Source organism: Macrotis lagotis, chromosome X (assembly GCF_037893015.1).
Source record: "Macrotis lagotis isolate mMagLag1 chromosome X, bilby.v1.9.chrom.fasta, whole genome shotgun sequence".
NCBI lineage: Eukaryota > Metazoa > Chordata > Mammalia > Peramelemorphia > Peramelidae > Macrotis > Macrotis lagotis.
Window position 1 is genome coordinate 699431243 of NC_133666.1, and position 18956 is coordinate 699450198.

General features: G+C 40.1%; 1 protein-coding gene and 1 pseudogene across 1 annotated transcript in view; one reads left to right on the forward strand and one right to left on the reverse strand.

Moving 5' to 3' along the window:
* LOC141497225 (uncharacterized) overlaps nt 1-5979 on the forward strand; it is a 41449-nt gene extending 35470 nt beyond the window's left edge. The window contains 1 exon segment of the mRNA XM_074199871.1: nt 3642-5979. Coding sequence (XP_074055972.1) covers nt 3642-4586 — 945 coding nt within the window. The 3' untranslated portion in view covers nt 4587-5979.
* The window catches only part of LOC141499640 (vomeronasal type-2 receptor 26-like), an 841716-nt pseudogene that overhangs the window by 225300 nt on the left and 597460 nt on the right, over nt 1-18956 (reverse strand).

Sequence of the window (18956 nt, forward strand, 5' to 3'; positions counted from 1 at the left end):
TGCAAAACACCAAGAATATATTGGTGCAGGCAACTTTCCTTGTTCCCATGGCATTCATAGTCTATTGAGGGCAAAGAAAAGGTCATGATAAAGAGCTAGTCAAGAGAAAATAATTCATGAATTTTCTGTTTTCTGTAGGGCAGTGGGGTAAAGGGACTTGACTAAGGTCAGAAACCTTGTGACTTTCAAATTTGAACTCAGGTCTCCTGCCTGCAGAATCCACTACACCATTTAGCTACCCCTGTGTCATAAATTTAAGTAGAATTACTAAGGCTCATTGTGTAAGATGGTGGGTCTGTAGGTGGGGCATCAGGGAAATCAGGAAAAGCATTCTAGGCAACAGGGATGGCTGGGGAAACTCACAGAATCCAGAAGTGGAATGTGTTGTTCCCCGAACTGACAGGAGACTCATATTAATTGAATTGTAACATCTGGGTGGAGAAATAGGGTGAAAGAAGTTTTAAGAATAGAAGGGTTGGTGATGAAGTGCTTTCACAGTACTAGATTGGGTTTTTTTTTTTTAGGTTTTTTTGCAAGGCAAAAGGGGTTAAGAGGCTTGCCCAAGGCCACACAGCTAGGTAATTATTAAGTGTCTGAAACCAGATTTGAACCCAGGTACTCCTGACTCTAGGGCCAGGTGCTTTATCCACTGTGCCTCATTGTCTTGGATGAAATCATTAATTCTATGATTTGTTTTTTGATCCGCTCATTCTTTAAAATGAGATTATTTAGTTTCCAATTAGTTTTAGATCTATCTCTGGATGGTCCATTATTGCTTGTGATTTTTATTGCATTATGGTCTGAAAGGGAAGTATTCACTATTTCTGTCTTTCTGCATTTGTTTATAAGGTTTTTGCCCTAGTACATGGTCAGTTTTTGTGTAGGTGTCATGTACTACAGGAAAAAAAAAGTATATATATTCCTTTCTATTCCCATTCAGTTTTCTCCAAAGGTTTCTCATGTCTGAGTTTTCTAACATTCTATTTACCTCCTAAACTTCCTTATTTTTTGGTTAGATTTATCTAATTCTGAGAGAGGGAGGTTGAGGTCTTCCACCAGCTTTTGTTTTTCTTGTTTTTTGCTATGTTTTGCTATCTAAGTCTTCCAGTAACTCATTCAGTTTCTCCTCTGAGAATTTGGATGCTATACCACTTGGTGTATACATATTTAGTTTTGAAATTGCTTCATTGTCTATGGTTCCTTTTAGGAGGATATAGTTTCCTTATCTCTCTTTTAATGAAATCTATTTTTGTCACTACCTTTTTTTTTTTTTTTTGCAAGGCAAATGGAGTTAAGTGGCTTGCCCAAGGCCACACAGCTAGATAATTATTAAGTGTCTGAGGCTGGATTGGAATTCAGGTATTCCTGACTCCAGGGCCAGTGCTTTATCCACTGTTCCACCTAGCTGCCCCTTGTCACTGCCTTTTCTGAGATAAGTATTGCTACCCCTGCCTTTTTCACTTCAGCTGAAGTATAATATATTCTGCTTCAGCCTTTTACCGTTACTCTGTATGTATCTCTACTTCAAATGCATTTCTTGTAAACAATAATATTGTAGGAATCTGGTTTTTAATCCACTGTGCTGTTTAAGTTTCATGGGACAGTTCATCCCATTCACATTCAAAGTTATAATTACTAACTCTTTATTGCCCTCCATGTCCTCCATTGCCTTCCCTGCATTTGTATTTTTCCCCCTTTTCCCCCCTTATCCCTATTCCTCAGTATTTTGCTTCTGAATACCACCTACTTCACTGTATGGCACACAGCTAATATTGCCCCAGTGTTCTCAGGTCAGTCTCCCAGCCTCACCCCTACAACTCCTGGTCTGGGCCTCTGCTCTCAGACCATGGCTTGCCCAGGCTCCTCTGTAATAGACCTTGTTGGTAGATGTTTTTCTCCTCAGTTTTTCCATAGGTTCTGTGGATCCAAAATTTATTAAGAGACTTGATTCAATTCTGAGGGAAGGCCAGGAAAACTTAAAACAGTGGCTGGCTTCTCTCTATCATCTTTGTCAGAAATCTCATAAGTTAAATTATAAAACCAACTCAACCATTCCATGAGTAGCCCTTTAAGATCTGTTTCCATAGAAAAGTTGTTGTAAGCCATGATGTTTCCATGATGTCCTCTACTGTGCATTCCTAGGGTGATGATTTTTAATTAGCCTGTGATCATTGCAGCAAGAATGCCAACTCAAGTATTTTTGATCTGATGAGTACAGAGTCAGCTCAGAATGAGAGAACTCCTCTGATGCAGTGATAGTCAGCCACTTGGGTCTTTTTCTGCTTGGGACCATTTTCACATTTTCACAACCTTCTTGGAAGTTTGAAAATAATTTGATATAGTTGAAAATATAAAAGAAAATGTAGCACTTAGACTGAAACCATCAGTTGGATATAATTACTATGTGATTGCAAAAAGCAGTGTCTTCCTGATCATGATAGTTTGGAATCACTGCAAAAAATACATTTATTAAGATTGAAATACACACACTTGTTATCTCAGGATAAATATCTGTGAGCTCATTGGACAATGATTTACTCCTTCTGTGGCCATCTAGAAGATTTTAGCTCAAATCCCTTGGACCACTGTCTCAATCCTTCAGGGGCTGTTTGCACCTCTAAATGGGAAGAGATCCAAGAGGACTAATTATGAAGCTGGCTGTCAACTTACAAAAGAATGATTAACTCGTATTCTCCATGTGACATATATCTTCAGATAGAGGAAATTGCATGCATTTTTAAAATTGTGCTTTTAGAAGATTTCAATTTTACATTAGGGAACAGGGCCATTAAAAGATTATTTTAAGAGGAGGAAGTAATTGTTATCCCATAAAAGTAATGGGTCAGAAAAACATCTTTGCCTCATGTAAATACCCAAAACAGTGCTGATAGTCTACATGTGCCTTTAGATACTGCAACAGAAACAAAAAATTAAAAGTGATCTTAAGGGAAATTACATTAGGATGAATCATGAAATAATTTGAATACACTATTTAGTATATGTTCTCCAAATGAGATTGCATCTGTGAAGAAAGAGGCAATGAAAGGGCCATTGAAAGACTGAAAGTGGAGAAAATTTGTTCAGTATTGTGAAGAGAGCATTCCTATCTACAAGTCTTGTGTTCTAGTGTCAACTGCTGGGATGTTGGTCAAGTCACGAGTACTATTCTGAGCCCATGGCCCCAGTTGTGAATGTCATGAGAATGCCTATAACACCTGGTTGTTAGTATACACTGTGATTGTGCGAGAAGTTCATTGTAAATTAAATAATTTTTTGATTGGAGCTACTGGCTTTTCAAAATGCTTGATTCTGCCCATGGAAGATAGAAGATTTTTTTTTCTTTATCTGACGAAATAAAAAGTAAATGATGTTAGGTTCTACCAGTGGTGGGAAGAGGATCTCGATCTCCATATATATACATGTATTTGTGTGTTTGTGTGTATGTGTGTGTGTGTGTGTGTGTGTATATGTGTGTCTGTATATTCTGTGTATATTTTTTTCTTTCAGAAAAAGAAATCAGACTTGAATTGCAAGAAACTCCTAGAAAGCTGAGTCTTTGTGTGGAAGAAACTCACAAGCAAAGAGCCATAAATAACAATTCCTGTGACTTCACCTGGAGAGAATTCTTTGCAGTACATGAGAAAATCCAAACTATAGAGAAACCTTATGAATGCAATCAATGTGGAAAGACTTTTACTCAAAAATCCTATCTTACTAAACATCAGAGAATCCACACTGGAGAGAAACCTTATGAATGTAATCAATGTGGAAAGGCTTTTATTCGGAGGGACAATCTTACTGTTCATCAAAGAAGCCACACTGGTGAGAAACCTTATGAATGTAATCAATGTAGAAAGACTTTTACTCACAGATCTCATCTTACTGCGCATCAGAGAAGTCACTCTGGAGAGAAACCTTATGAATGTAATCAATGTGGAAAGACATTTACCTACAGGTCTCATCTTAGTGCACATCAGAGAACCCACACTGGAGAGAAACCTTATGAATGTAGTCAATGTGGAAGGGCTTTTACTCAGAGGGCCTATTTAACTGCACATCAGAGAATCCACACTGGAGAGAAACCTTATGAATGTAGTCAGTGTGGAAGGGCTTTTACTCAGAGGGCCTATTTAAATGCACATCAGAGAATCCACACTGGAGAGAAACCTTATGAATGTAAACAATGTGGAAAGGCTTTTACTGAGAGGAACAGTCTTACTGCACATCAGAGTATCCACACTGGAGAGAAACGTTATGAATGTAATCAATGTGGAAAGACTTTTACATGGAAGCGCAGTCTTACTACACATAAGAGAAGCCACACTGGAAAGAAACCTCATGAATGCAATCAATGTGGAAAGGCTTTTACTCTGAAAGCTGTTCTTACTGCACATCAGAGAATCCACACTGGAGAGAAACCTTATGGATGCAGTCAGTGTGGAAGGGCTTTTACTCAGAAGGTTCATCTTACTGCACATCAGAGAATCCACACTGGAGTGAGACATTAAGAATGTAATCAATATGGAAAGGCTTTTTTTTACTCGACAGTACTTCTTAATGTATATCAGAAAAATGTTATAGATTAAAAATAAAATTGCCAAGTGACATTAATTCTGTTCAGTGCGTTTCTAAATCACCTTTCACAGAAACATCACTTCCTCCAGCTGTCACTTTGACATTTTAGATTGACTGCTTTCAGAATATTTATGGGCTAATGACCTTTCATTCCAATTCTAACAATTCTTCATCATGTCCTCTTAGTACCTAATTGTAGAATGTATTTTCCCTTAATATATGGAAGAACATATCTGACTGAAAATCATTCTCTTCTTGATTTCCATTTGGTTGGTTGGTTGGTTGGTTCTTGTCCTTCATTATCATAGAAGACCAAAAACAGCATCACTATCTTTGAGACAAATTACAGTGTGTCTTACTGTGGGTGATGAGACTAATCAGAATGCTCTACCCCATGTTGGGCACAATTTGTCCTTTTGAATATCTAGGGTGGGTATTCTAAACTTATGGATGTCACATTTCCTTTGAGCTGCTTTAATTCTGCCCTTCTCATAGCATGCAGCACCCTCACTGATGAGGGCACACCATACTGGACAGTCCTGTTCCAGTGTCTCTCAGGCTATACAGCCAATTCTAAAGTTCTTCAAAGAGACCTACATGGTATCACTTCTTCTGACCTCCTTATGAAGGCTTGCCCTGTTTGAGTCATCCATATAATAGGTGTTTTTGGCAAGTGTCTGGCATTCTAACAATGTGTTCAGCCCATCATAGTTGCACTCTCTGTAGTAATGTAGTAATGTTAAATTGCTAGACAATTTAACTTGAGAAAGGACCTCAGTGTCTGGTATCTTTTCTTGTGAGGTAATCTTCAGAATATTCCTAAGAATTTAAATGGAAGTGATTCAGTTTCCTGACATGGCATTGGTAGACTGCCAAGATTTCATTGGTATATAGCTGAGTTCGACACACAGCTCTGTAGACCTTCAGTTTGGTAGTCAGTCTAATATATAATATCTCTTCTCTCCCATACTTAATTTTTTAAAAAAAATTTTAGGCTTTTGTAAGGCAAATGGGGTTAAGTGGCTTGCCCAAGACCACATAGCTGGGTAATTATTAAGTGTCTGAGGCTGGATTTGAACTCAGGTACTCCTGACTCCATGGCCGGTGCTCTGTCCACTGTGCCACCTAGCTGCCCCCCATACTTACTTTGGAGCCTCCCAAATACTGAACTAGCTCTGGCAATGTGACTGTCAGACCAATTGTCAATATGTACCTCCTTGGAAAGGACACTGCTAAGGTAAGTTAACTTGTTCATAGTACTCAAAACTTGTCCATTTGGTATAATTGATGGTTTTACATATGGCTGGTATGATACTGACTGATAGAGTACCTGTTTTTTCTTGGTGTTAATTCTTAGACCAATATTAGAACAAGCAGCAGAGAATTGATCCATACTTTGTTGCATCTCAGTTTCAGAGGTTGCAGAAGTCATCTGCAAACAGAAGATCATGCACCAACACTCCCTCCATTTTGGTCTTGGCATGTAACCTTTTCAAGTTAAAGAATTTGCCCTCAGCGTGGTAGCTGATCTTGAGACCATGTTCATCCTCATTGAAGGCATTTGATAACATGGCTGAAAATATGCTTAAAAGTATGGGAGCAAATACACATTTTGTTTTACTCCATTGGTGACTGGGACATCTTGAGAGCATCATCCACTATCTAGTACCTGGGCATGCATGCCTTCATGAAATCAATGTATAATACTGATTACCTTCTCTGGGCAACCAAATTTTGACAAAATTTTCCATAAATCCTCACAACTAACGGTATCAAAGGCCTTGGTCAGATATACAAATGTTGTGTATGTCTGTTTGTTTTCCTGGAGTTGTTGGACAGGAAATACCATATTGACTGTTCCTCTACCCTTTCTAAAGCCACACTGGCTCTCAGGAAGTTGACTAACATCCAGGTAAAGGATTAGTCTATTGAGAAGGACTCTGGCAAGAATCTTAACAGCAATGACTAAAAGTAATACCCCTGTGATTGTCACAGGACAATCTATTCCCTTTACCTTTATAGAGATGGATGATAGAGGCATTCTTGAATTCTTGGTGGTGTAGGAAGTGTTAAGGGAAGGACTAGTAACTTTGTGAAGACTGCTTTCCTAACTTTGATGACCACCTGAGCCATCTAACTCTCACCTATGGCTACAAGAAGTGGTAGTATGTACAGTGGCCACAATCCAGTAGACCATTTTGACAGGTGGGCTTAGCCAGGTTGAAGTTAACCGAGAGAGTCTTAAACTCCTCAATGAGTACTGGGGGGGGGGGTAACTCCACTCATGAAGTCTTCCACTGGTGGAATGGGTGAAGGAGAACACTTCATTCCAAAGACCTTGAAGACAGCTGAAGCAGGTGCCGTGGAGCACTTAGAGCTTGGTTAGACATAGTCGATACCAAGATCATCCACTGCTTCTAAAGCCATCATCAGCTGTCTTGACTCTGTTGCCATGCTGGGTCATGATGACTCTGGAAGAAAGAGTGAGGCAGATGACTTGGTGCAACTCTACCTCACTTAAACCCAGTTTACCCATGCAACAAAAGACATTACTCATAACTATTCCTCAAAGCCCTTTGGGACCAGGCAAGTAACGAAGCAACATACACTGGAAGTGGGCAGCCTGGTGTTTGGAAGCTAGGCTGGAGTTTGAGCAGTGGGGAAGGGGGTTTATATGGAAGGAGGAAGTTTGGAAATGTGGGAGAGTTTCAAGCTAAAGAAAGGATCATTGCAGTGGAGAAGGCATTCCATGTGATAGTGAACAGGCCTTAGAAAAGAAAGCCAGTCAGGGTTCTTTTCTCCTGGCCCTGTATGATATTGGAGGCAATCTTGGATCCTTAGGGTTGCGCACAGGTTGTTGCGCCTGCAATTAGGAAGAGCCTCTCAGAGTGGGTTGACTGGAAACATGGCATTTTTGACGCCTTCCATGGTGCCAAATATTTCTGCATCCTATTCATGCTGAGATCATTGCCTTATAGTAGTTAGCACAGAGGAAGAAAAATATGGAATTTAAAATCTTACCAACAATGATTGTTGAAAGCTTTCTTTGCATAGGAAATATATGGCAACATAAGTTTTAGACAAAAGAGTTTTAAAAAGGTAAAAGAAAATGTAAGGTTGGCCAATTTATTTATATTTGATCTATCACATTGTAGATACAATACTTGGAAATTTAACTGGCAAGAAAAATGCAGAATCCATATGAACTCACTAATTGGGCTATGTTGCAAAGAAATCACAAAAATGTGAAAATTTCCCACCTGTACAAAACTATAGCAGCTATTTTTACAGTTTTGAAGAACTGGAAATTGAGGTAATGCTCAACAATTGAGGAATGACTGAACAAATTGTGATCTATGTATTGGTGTACAATTGTTCTGTAAGAAATCATGAGTGGGTGGTAGAGGGCGGAGCCAAGATGGCAACAAGAGAGGATCATGTCTTAGGCGCTCTCTCATAAAACTTCTAAACTAAGGACTCTAAATTTTCGAGAGACACAACGCACAGAAGGACCCAGTGAGACATCCCTCCTACTCAAGGTAGCCTGGAAAAGAGCAGAAAGGCTCTGCTCCCTGGGGTTGGAGGGGCGGACCATCAGAGGGGTGGCCCGCCAGAGTGAAAGAACTTCAGCCTCCTGGAGGCAGTCCCAGGGCACTGGAAGCCAGGGCTCACAGCAGCGGGGGAGTTTCCTGACTTACGCCCCGGGGAGCACCAGGCACAAATTTGGGAACAGCGGGGGGACCTCTGCCAGAGTGAGCATGCGAAGCCCAGCCCTCAGGGCACACAGTGAGCAGCGTGGCCAAGGCAGTCCAGATCCAGGAAACAGAAGCAGGAGCTGGCAGGGCATGAGCCCATTGATCCTAGGGAGGGGAGTGAAGAGAGACTGCTGTGCTCTGCTCCTGGAATGGGACTCTGGGGTTCTGACCACATTCAGATCCTGATCACAGTCTAGGCCCCCCCCCCAGAACATCAGGGCCCCCCAACCTCAGCCCCGTGGTGGGGGTGGGGCTGCTTACGGTCATTCACAGACCAGGAGGGAGGACAGAGCCTCACACACTGAGACCCTTGTAGGAGTGTCCCAAAGCTCAGGAAGCACCCCAAAATAGGCTCAGGCTGAGAAAATGAGCAAGCAAAGAAACAAGAGGAACACCATTGAGAAATATTTTGCCTGTGAGCCCAAGAAGGATCAAAACACTCAGTCTGAAGATGAGGAAGCACAAGCTTCTGCATCTAAAGATTCCCAAGAAAAACAGAAATTGGGCTCAGGCTATGACAGAGCTTAAAAAAGACTTTGAAAATCAAATGAGGGAGTTGGAAGAAAAACTGGGAAAAGAAATGAGAGAGATGCAGGAAAAACATGAAAATGAAGTCAGCAGCCTAGTCAAGGAGATCAAAAAAAATGCTGAAGAAAATAGCATGCTGAAAACCAGCTTAGGTCAAATGGATAAAACAGTTCAAAAAGTTAATGAGGAGAAGAATGCTTTAAAAGGCAGAATTGGCCAGATGGAAAAAGATAAGAAAGCTCTCTGAGGAAAACAAATCCTTCAGACAAAGAATAGCACTGAGGGACATTGATGAATTTATGAGAAATCAGGACTCAATACTTCAAAACCAAAAGAATGAAAAATTAGAAGAAAATGTGAAACATCTCATTGAAAAAACTGATACAGAAAACAGATTTAGGAATGATAATTTAAAAATTATTGGAATACCTGAAAGTCATGATCAGGAAAAGAGCCTTGACATCATTTTCAAAGAATTACTACAGGAAAATTGGCCTGATATCCTAGAAGCAGAGGGCAAAATAGAAATGGAGAGAAGCCACCGATCCCCCCAAGAAAGAGATCCCAAAAAACCAACCCCTAGGAATATTATAGCCAAGTTTCAAGTCCCAAGTCAAAGAGAAAATATTACAAGCAGCCAGAAGGACACAATTCAGATACCATGGAGCTGCAATCAGGATCTCACAGGACTTGGCAGCAACTACATTGAAAGCTCATGGGGGGGGCAGCTGGGTGGCACAGTGGATAGAGTACCGGCCCTGGAGTCAGGAGTACCTGAGTTCAAATCCACTCTCAGACACTTAATAATTACCTAGCTGTGTGGCCTTGGAAAGCTACTTAACCCCATTGCCTTGCAAAAACTAAAAAAAAAAAAAAAAAGTTCACAGGGCTTGGAATATAATATTAATATACCGGAAGGCAAAAGAGTTTAGAATGCAACTGAGAATCAACTACCCAGCAGAACTGAATGTCCTCTTCCAGGGAAAAAGATGGACTTTCAATGAACCAGGGGAATTTCAAGTGTGCCTGTTGGAATGGCCAGAGCTGAAAAGATGGTTTGATCTTCAAATACAGGACTCAGGTGAAGCATAGAGATTGGAGAAGAGGAAAATATGAGGGACTTGATGATGAACTGCATGTATTCCTGCATAGAAAAATGACACTGATAATACTCATATGAACCTTCTCAATTAACAGAACAGGTAGAAGGAGATTTTATAGATGAAGCACAGGAGAAAGCTGAATTTGAAGATAAAATATGGTGTAAAAATGGAGTCAATAGAAAAAAAGGAAAATGTAATGGGAGAAAGAAAAAGGAGAGGGGGAATAGGCCAAGATATTTCATATAAGATTTTTCTTTATTACAATGAGCTATTGCAATGATATGGAAGGGGGGAAGGCAAGGGGGAATGAGGGAATCTTCACTCTCATCAGAGGTGGCTAGGAGAGGAAACAGCATATATACTCAATGGGGTATAGTCATCTGGAGTAAGAAGGAGAGAGGGAGGGACAGAGGGAAGGGGTGGGGATGTGAATGAAGGAGAAGAGGATGGACCAAGGGGGGAGTGTGGTCAGATGTAATGCATTTTCTTTTTTACTTATTTCAAGGGGCTGGGATTGGATGGCCTGTTCCGGACCATAGGGCCAGGTGGATGCTGGGCCTAAGGGGTGGTAGGAGGGCTTGGGGCCTCTTGGCCCCAGGGCCAGGGATCTGTCTGTTGTGCCACTCAGCGACCCTACAGCAGAGTCAGTGAAAGGAGAGAGAAAATATAGTACATGAAAGTGGAGAAATATGAAAGGAGGGAGTTGCGATCAGCAATGGCAACGGTGGAAAAATATGAAGTAACTTGTGATGGACTTATAAAGAATGTGACCCACCCGTGACATCATTGGTGATGTTGGAACACAGACTGAAGCACATTTATTATTATTATTATTATTATTATTATTATTTTGGGGGGGTGCAGGGCAAATGGGGCTGGGTGGCCTGCCTGGGGCCGCATAGCAGGGTGATCGTTGGATGTCTGAGGCTGGATTTGGACCTGGGTGCCCCTGGCTCAAGGGCCAGTGCTCTGTCCACCACCCAGCCGCCCCTACTATTATTACTATTTTATTTTAGGTCTTTTTTCTCCTTTTTTGTTTTATGCAGGGCAGTGGGGTTGGGGTGGCTTGCATGTCACAGAGCTGGGTTGATTGTTGGGTGTATGGGGCCAGATGTGGGCTCGGGTGCTCCTGGCTCCAGGGCTGGTGCTCCATCCACTGTGCCACCTGGCCATACCTACGATTATTACTATTTCTTTATTTTAATTTAAACTTTTTTCTCTCCCCTTTACTTTATTACTCAAGTGAGTCTATTTTTTGGGGGGAGGGGGTATTTTGTTTACTCTTAAACAAGAATATGTTATGTATAAGAAAATTGTACAAAATTAGAATAAATAAATATTAAATTAAAAAAAAAAAGAAATCATGAGCGGGCAGTCTTGAGAAAAGCCTGAAAAGACTTGCATGAATTGTTGCTGAGTAAAATAAGCAGAACCAGAACAATATGCACATTAAAAACAACATTGTGAGTTGATCAACTCTATTGAGCCCCCTCTGTTATATAGTGATCATAGACTTTTCTAAGAGATTTGTGATGGAAAATTCCAGCCCCATTTAGAGAACAAACTATAGTCTGAATGAAGTTCAAAGAACACCATTTTCACTTTGTGAGACTTGTTTTTTTCTCTCATGCCCCCCCCTTTAGTTCTGATTCTTCTTTCACAAGATAACTTATCCATGGCTCATAATTATAAATACTTAACCCAGATTAAAATGGCTTTTATTTTTTATTTTTTAGGTTTTTGCAAGGCAATGGGGTTAATTGACTTGCCCAAGGCCAAACAGCTAGGTAATTATTAAGTGTCTGAGACTGGATTTGAACCCAGGTACTCCTGACTCCAAGGCCAGTGCTTTATCCACTATGCCACCTAGCCGCCCCCTAAAATGGCTTTTATTAAGACATCTTAATAAATGGACCATCTCTCTTAAGGAAAGCGGCTCTGAATCATGACAAAATTGAGTCTTCTATGCAGTTTGAAATGCTTGTTCCTCCCCCTTTGTACCAATCATTGACCAGGATCACTGTCTAATTGATACATTCAGCTCCGTACACTGCTTTCCTCTTCTGAGATGGTGTTTGCAGGAGTTTCAGGTCCTAGCAGTTTGTTCCCTGATTTTAGGTAGCTGAGCCAAATCAAATCTGTTGCACTAGGATTCCCAGGGATTGAACTTTTTCTTCCAATGTAAGGTTGGCACTCTCACTGCTGGCCTGCTCTACTGATTTTCTGAGCTTGGATGGCAAAGAGCCTCCTCCTGGCTTTTCTGTTTTCCTGCCTAGTCTGGCCTATATATACTCCCTTTTTGCCCACATGAGATAAACCTTTTACTGAAGGTTTACTGCATTATATCTTGAATTGAGAACTAGTTTCTCCCTAGGGTTTTTTTTTTTTAAATTCTGTTGTTTTAGAATCTCTTTAGAGGCTTCATTTTAAGTTGCTTCAAGAAAAGCTCTGCACTTACCTGAGCACCACCATCTTGGCTTCACCCCAGGAAGGAAAAACATCCATCTCTATTTTTTTTTAGGTTTTTGCAAGGCAAATGGGGTTAAGTGGCTTACGCAAGGCCACACAGCTAGATAATTATTAAGTGTCTGAGACCGGATTTGAACCCAGGTACTCCTGACTCCAAGGCCGGTGCTTTATCCACTACGCCACTACAGCACCCCCATCCATCTCCATTTGCAAGAACCTCTAACTCCAAACACTGAAGACAGAATTCTTAGGGTAAATTTTGTGCCTCACGGGACCATATCATTTCTGGGTATGAAAAGAGGTTGAAATTTCAGTGAAAAAGTCATTAAGTCAGATGAATCCTCTCCTAAGATGTCCAGTTCTTTTTGCCAACTACTTGCCTTGAGGATCTGGGGTATGGGGAGAAGTCTGCTAACTTGTTTCATTGAAGTGGAATTTCACTTTGAGATTCCAGTTTGCATCTCCTTGGGTATTAATTAGTACATTCTACTTTAGGAAGGTTGAGGGAGAGAAAGATGGTCCATTACAGGTCCTGGAAGACATTATAAACCCTGGATACATAAATGAATCACAAGATGAAAAGTAAGACTACTTAGTAACAAAGGAATTCAGTTCTTAAGGCTTGGTGTTAGAAACATTTAAATAAAAATAATCAGAACCATATGCTTATGCACAATTATACAGAGTGGACCTCAGTTTTTTTTAATGACTCAGGAATTCTTAATGGGAACAGATATCAAAAAAGGGCTATGGGGAATCGGAGTAGTAGTAGTAGTAGTAGTAGTAGTAGTAGTAGTAGTAGTAGTAGTAGTCAGGGATGAGGAGAAACATGGAGAGATACTGAAAGAGAATTGTAAAATGTGAAATTAAAAACAAACATTATAAAGTGGCTACCCTTGGCTAAGAAATAGAGTGGTGGAACAGTGGAATAGACTAGGTGTAAAAGCAGGAGATGATTATAGTAATCTGCTGTTTGATAAACCCAAAGAGTCCGGCCATTGGGATAAAAACTCCCTCTTTGATACAAACTGCTGGGATAATTGGAAGTTAGTATGGAAGAAACTTAGATTAGACCAACACCTCACACCCTTTACCAAGAGAAGATCCAAATGGTTACAGGACATAGACATAAAAAACAATACTATAAGCAAATTAGAAGATCAAGGACTAGTCTACCTGTCAGATCTATGGAAAGGGGAACAGTTCACGACTAAGGAAGAGTTGGAGAACATCACTAAAAACCAATTAGATGATTTCGGTTACATTAAATGAAAAAGCTTTTGCACAGATAAAACCAATGTAACCAAGATCAAAAGAAAAGTAGTAAATTGGGAAACAATCTTTACAACTAATGTTTCTGACAAAGGACTCATTTCTAAAATATACAGAGAACTGAGTCATATTTTTAAAACAAAAAGCCATTCCCCAAATGACAAATGGTCAAAGGATATGCAAAGGCAATTTACAGATGAGGAAATCAAAGCAATCCATAGCCATATGAAAAAATGGTCTAAATCATTAATTATTAGAGAAATGCAAATTAAAGCTACGCTGAGGTACCACCTCACACCTCTCAGATTGGCCTGTATGACCAGGAAGGATAATGATCATTGTTGGAAGGGATGTGGGAAATCTGGGACACTATTACACTGTTGGTGGAGTTGTGAACTCATCCAACCCTTCTGGAGAGCTATTTGGAATTATGCCCAAAGGACAACAAAAATGTGCATACCCTTTGACCCAGCAATACCACTACTGGGTCTATACCCTGAAGAGATGGTGAAAAAGAGTAAAAACATCACTTGTACAAAAATATTCATAGCAGCCCTGTTTGTGGTGGGTGGCAAAGAATTGGAAACTGAGGGAATGTCCATCAATTGGAGAATGGCTTAGCAAGCTGTGGTCTATGTATGTCTTGGAACACTATTCTATTAGAAACCAGGAAGGACAGGATTTCAGGGAAACCTGGAGGGATTTGCATGAACTGATGCTGAGTGAGATGAGCAGAACCAGAAAAACACTGTACACCCTAACAGCAACATGGGAGTGATGTTCAACCTTGAAGGACTTGCTCATTCCATCAGTGCAACAATTGGGAACAATTTTGGGCTGTCTGCAAAGGAGAGTAACATCTGTATCCAGATAAGGAGCTGTGGAGTTTGAACAAAGTACAGGGACCATTCCCTTTAATTTGGAAAAAAAACCCCAGATATCTTATTGTCTGATCTTGTTACCTCTGAGAATTCTGTTCTCTTTAAGGATATGATTTCTCTCTCATCACACCCAATTTGGATCAAGGTACAACATGGAAACAAAGTAAAGACTGACAGAGTGCTATCCGTGGGGTGGGGGTGGGGGTGGGGGAGGGAAGCAAGATTGGGGGAAAATTGTAAAACTCAAATAATACCTTTAATAAAAATTAAAAAAAAAAGTGGCCACCCTCACTTGTTGCCCATAAAGGAAAAAAAACAGAGAGAGAGAGTAACATAGAAATAGCAAAAGACAGAGTCCAAGACAGGGAAACAGAATGAACAACCTCCCATGTCTTTAGCAGCTTGGGCTGTGTCAGAAACCTGGGGTGAGACATTAATGTGGGACTAGAGCAGAGCAGGAGTTTTTGGTCTCACTTGTCCACTGAATATATCATGTTTCCCAGTCTCTACAACTCACATATGTGCCTTGTGGACTTATCCAGTAGAACTTTAACAAACTTTCCCAGTTTGATTTCCCGGATTTCTTCTAGGAATCCTGGCATTCCCATGTAAATGTAGGCAAGGCCTTTATGTACCCACTTCTAACACCTAGTCTGTTTTGTTTTGTCTTCATTTTTTCTTATGTGATTCAAAATCAAAATTTGTCTTTTTGGGACATATCTCCTCTCCCTCTTGAACCTTGTAGAACTGGATTCTCAGCCTCATCACTGCTTAAATAACCACTGAAAGTGGTGAGGAGCAGTCCACTCGAAAACACATTATAAGTAAGCCCTGAATTGCAGGTTTTCAGAGTGGAGGACATTTTCCCACAGTTACAGCCTGAAAGGAAAAGCTCCAGAACTTGGGTTTGTTTTTTTTTTAGGATTTTGCAAGGCAAAGGGGTTAAGTAACTTGCCCAAGGCCACAGAGCTAGGTAATTATTAAGTGTCTGAGGCCAGATTTGAACTCAGTTACTCCTGACTCTGGGGCCAGTGCTCTATCCACTGTGTCACCTAGCCACCCCCAGAACTTGTTGACTGGCCATTTATTTTACAAAAATTCTACATTTAAGATTTAGAAGGAATTTATTTTAAGAATATCAAGATAGAGCCATAGTGGAGAATTGATGACTGGTATTAGCAATGGCTTCAAGGTGGGCCCAGTTTTGGGGGGAATTTTAAAGGCAATTCAGATAACTCCTGATGAGTCAAAGGGGTTGAAGCCTTACATCTCAATTCCCTCCCCAAGGTGGGAAGTGAGTGACAATTTGCAGGTAATGTAAAAGTCTTCATTCCATGTTGCCTTCTCCAAATACAGCCCTCCCCCAATATTGATTGACAAACAGGTCTGTCTTCACTGGATTACTGAGTCAACATAACTTTCTCTTTACCCACCTCAAAAAAGCCAGGATGCCTTGCCTATATAAGGGCCAGGCCTTTTTCCCCAATGTGGAGCAAGTGTGGACATTTTGCAGCTGGATCCAGTGAGGTAAAAAGTTGGGAAGGGGCACCTTTGTGATTGGCTGTGGAGTTAAAATGGGGTACAGTCAAAAGGCCCTGTCCATTGAATCAAGACTCTTGTTTTTTCAGTCTGAGTGTCTGAGAAGAGATATACTTTAAGCTTCTGGCTCCATCTGATTCATGGCCCATGACTGGAGGCTCTTGTCATTTGGCTCTTTGTGTGTTTTCTTTCCTGTTTGAGGAAGAGGTATTTGAGAAATAGCTACAGCATTGTGAACTTCAAAGGGTCAACATGGCAGGCCACCTAAAGTTCAAGAATTGTAGTCGATGGTGCCTTTGGCACCAGTCCAGCAGCATGGCCCTAAGGAACCACCAGAGGGAACCAGAGAGAACTACTGGAGGGAACCAGAATACACCGAAGTGTATTTAACGAGGGTCTGACCCTCTGCTCAGTCTCTTTTCTCTGTTTTTACATGACTCAGCCAGACAGCAAGCTTCCCTGTGCTCTTTCCCCTTTTTTTCTCCATGTTGGACCCAGGTCATCCCAGTTCCATTCAGCTGAATCCACAATAATCTTAGCCTAGTCAGAAAATGGCTGTTTCCCTTGTTTCACTTTCTTAACTGTCTGCTATTCTTCCCAGTCCAGCTTATAACGTCCCTTTTTCATTTACCTTACTTTCTTGTTAAAAACTTACCTTCTTTACCTTGTTGAAGAACTTAACTTGTGAATATTTTGTGCATCCTGTGAATTAAAGTCTCTGCCATTTCTGATCCTCCTGAGTAAGAGAATCTGATTTCATCACCCAAACAAACCAAAACTGACTCTCATATCTTCCCACCTGAGATGTTCCTATAGCATTCCCAATCAGAGTACTTCTCCTTGAGTTTGAGCTTTTTGAGTGTTTTATTCCTCTGTTAGAGTGCCAGCTTCTTGAAAACTTTTTATTATTATCACTAATGTCCTCATGATGATTCACGGCATGTTGCTTGTCCTTGCAACATGATTATTGACTGACGTACTCTAGTCTTCTAACTGGTTATAGTTGCGAGTTTTATAATCATTTGGCTGAAGATTGCCTCTCACCCCTCCCCTTTTTATTATATAACTAAAAGGAGATTCATATAATACAAAGTGATCTAGGTAGAGCAAAATCACATCTAGGCAACTTTTTTAGGAGTAGTGTTTTTTAAAAAATATGAATTTTCATATTTTGAATAACATTTGGATTATACATGAGGAATTTCCTCATAAATATTACATTTATATGCATTCCATTCCATGTGGATTTTAAGATATTAAGGAGTCAGCATTATCTGAACATAATAACACATTCTTTATATCCATGATCTTTCTCCAGGATGAATACTATTAAGACCTCTGATGATAAAAAAAAATAAACTGAGCTAAATTTATAAAACCAAGAACTATTCCACAATGAAAGATGCTCAAAGAATCTGAATAGGCAGTTTTTAGAAGAAATTCATGCTAGCTGTATTCATATCAGTACCAGATCTCAAATCACACTAAAAAAGTGGTAAAGATTAAAAACAAGGCAGTTAGATGATACAGCAGACATATCCAGGCCTTAGGTCAAGGACCTGAATTCAAGTGTGACTGCAGATATTCATCAACTATGTGATTTTATGTAAACCACTTAAATCCAATCGTATCAGAAAAAAAACTTTATAAGTAATTGAAATAAAATATCATTTGGAAAAAGTGAAAGAAGAAACTTTAAAAAACAAAATAAAGATTGAATTCACTTCACCAATAGGGTGCACAGAGCACATGAAAACAACTACAATGTTATTAATGGATTTTTTTTTGGAAAAAATCTTTTTAGGAAAGTGTAAATATCACTGGCCCACTTAATTATACATTGACTGTAAATGTACCACATTACATGATCATTGCTTACTTATAAGAGTATTACATTGGGGTTGCTAGGTGGTGCAGTGGATAAAGCACTGGCCCTGGAGTCAGGAGTACCTGGGTTCAAATCCGGCCTCAGACACTTACTAATTACCTAGCTGTGTGGCCTTGGGCAAGCCACTTAACCCCGTTTGCCTTGCAAAAAAAAAAGAATATTACATCTAAAGGGTCTCATAAGTAATTGATCACATAATGTGGTGCATTTATATATAATGTGATAATTTTTTTTTTAGGTTTTTGCAAGGCAGATGGGGTTAAGTGGCTTGCCCAAGGCCACACAGCTAGGTAATTATTAAGTGTCTGAGGCCGGATTTGAACCCAGGTACTCCTGACTCCAGGGCCGGTGCTTTATCCACTAAGCCACCTAGCCACCCCTGATAAATTTTTAACTTCAAAAAAGGAGTTTAGTGGGAACATCTATTGTATTCAACTGAATCTATCCCCACCTACAAGACCTCTGAAATTAGCATGAGGGATTTTGTCTAGGAACTTGAGGAAAACCTGGGAGGAAAAGGTGAAATGAAGAAAAAAATGGAATGAGGTTGTACAATGTGATGATTCATTAACAACAGAAGTTGGGAAAAGTCTATGCTCTGAATGGATGCTGAGCGAGATGAGCAGAACCAGAAAAACATTGTACACCCTAACAGCAACATGGGGGTGATGATCAATTTTGATGGATTTGCTCATTCCATCAGTGCAACAATCAGGGACAATTTGAGCTGTCTGCAACAGAGAATACCATCTGTATGCAGAGAAAGAACTGTGGAGTTTCCACAGAGACTATTGGTCTATTACCTTTAGAAAAAAAAACTAATATCTTATTGTCTGTTCTTGCTATCTCTTTTACTTTATGTTTCTTCCTTAAGGATATGATTTCTCTCTCATCGCATCCAATTTGGATCAATGTATACCATGGAAACAATGTAAAGACTGGCAAA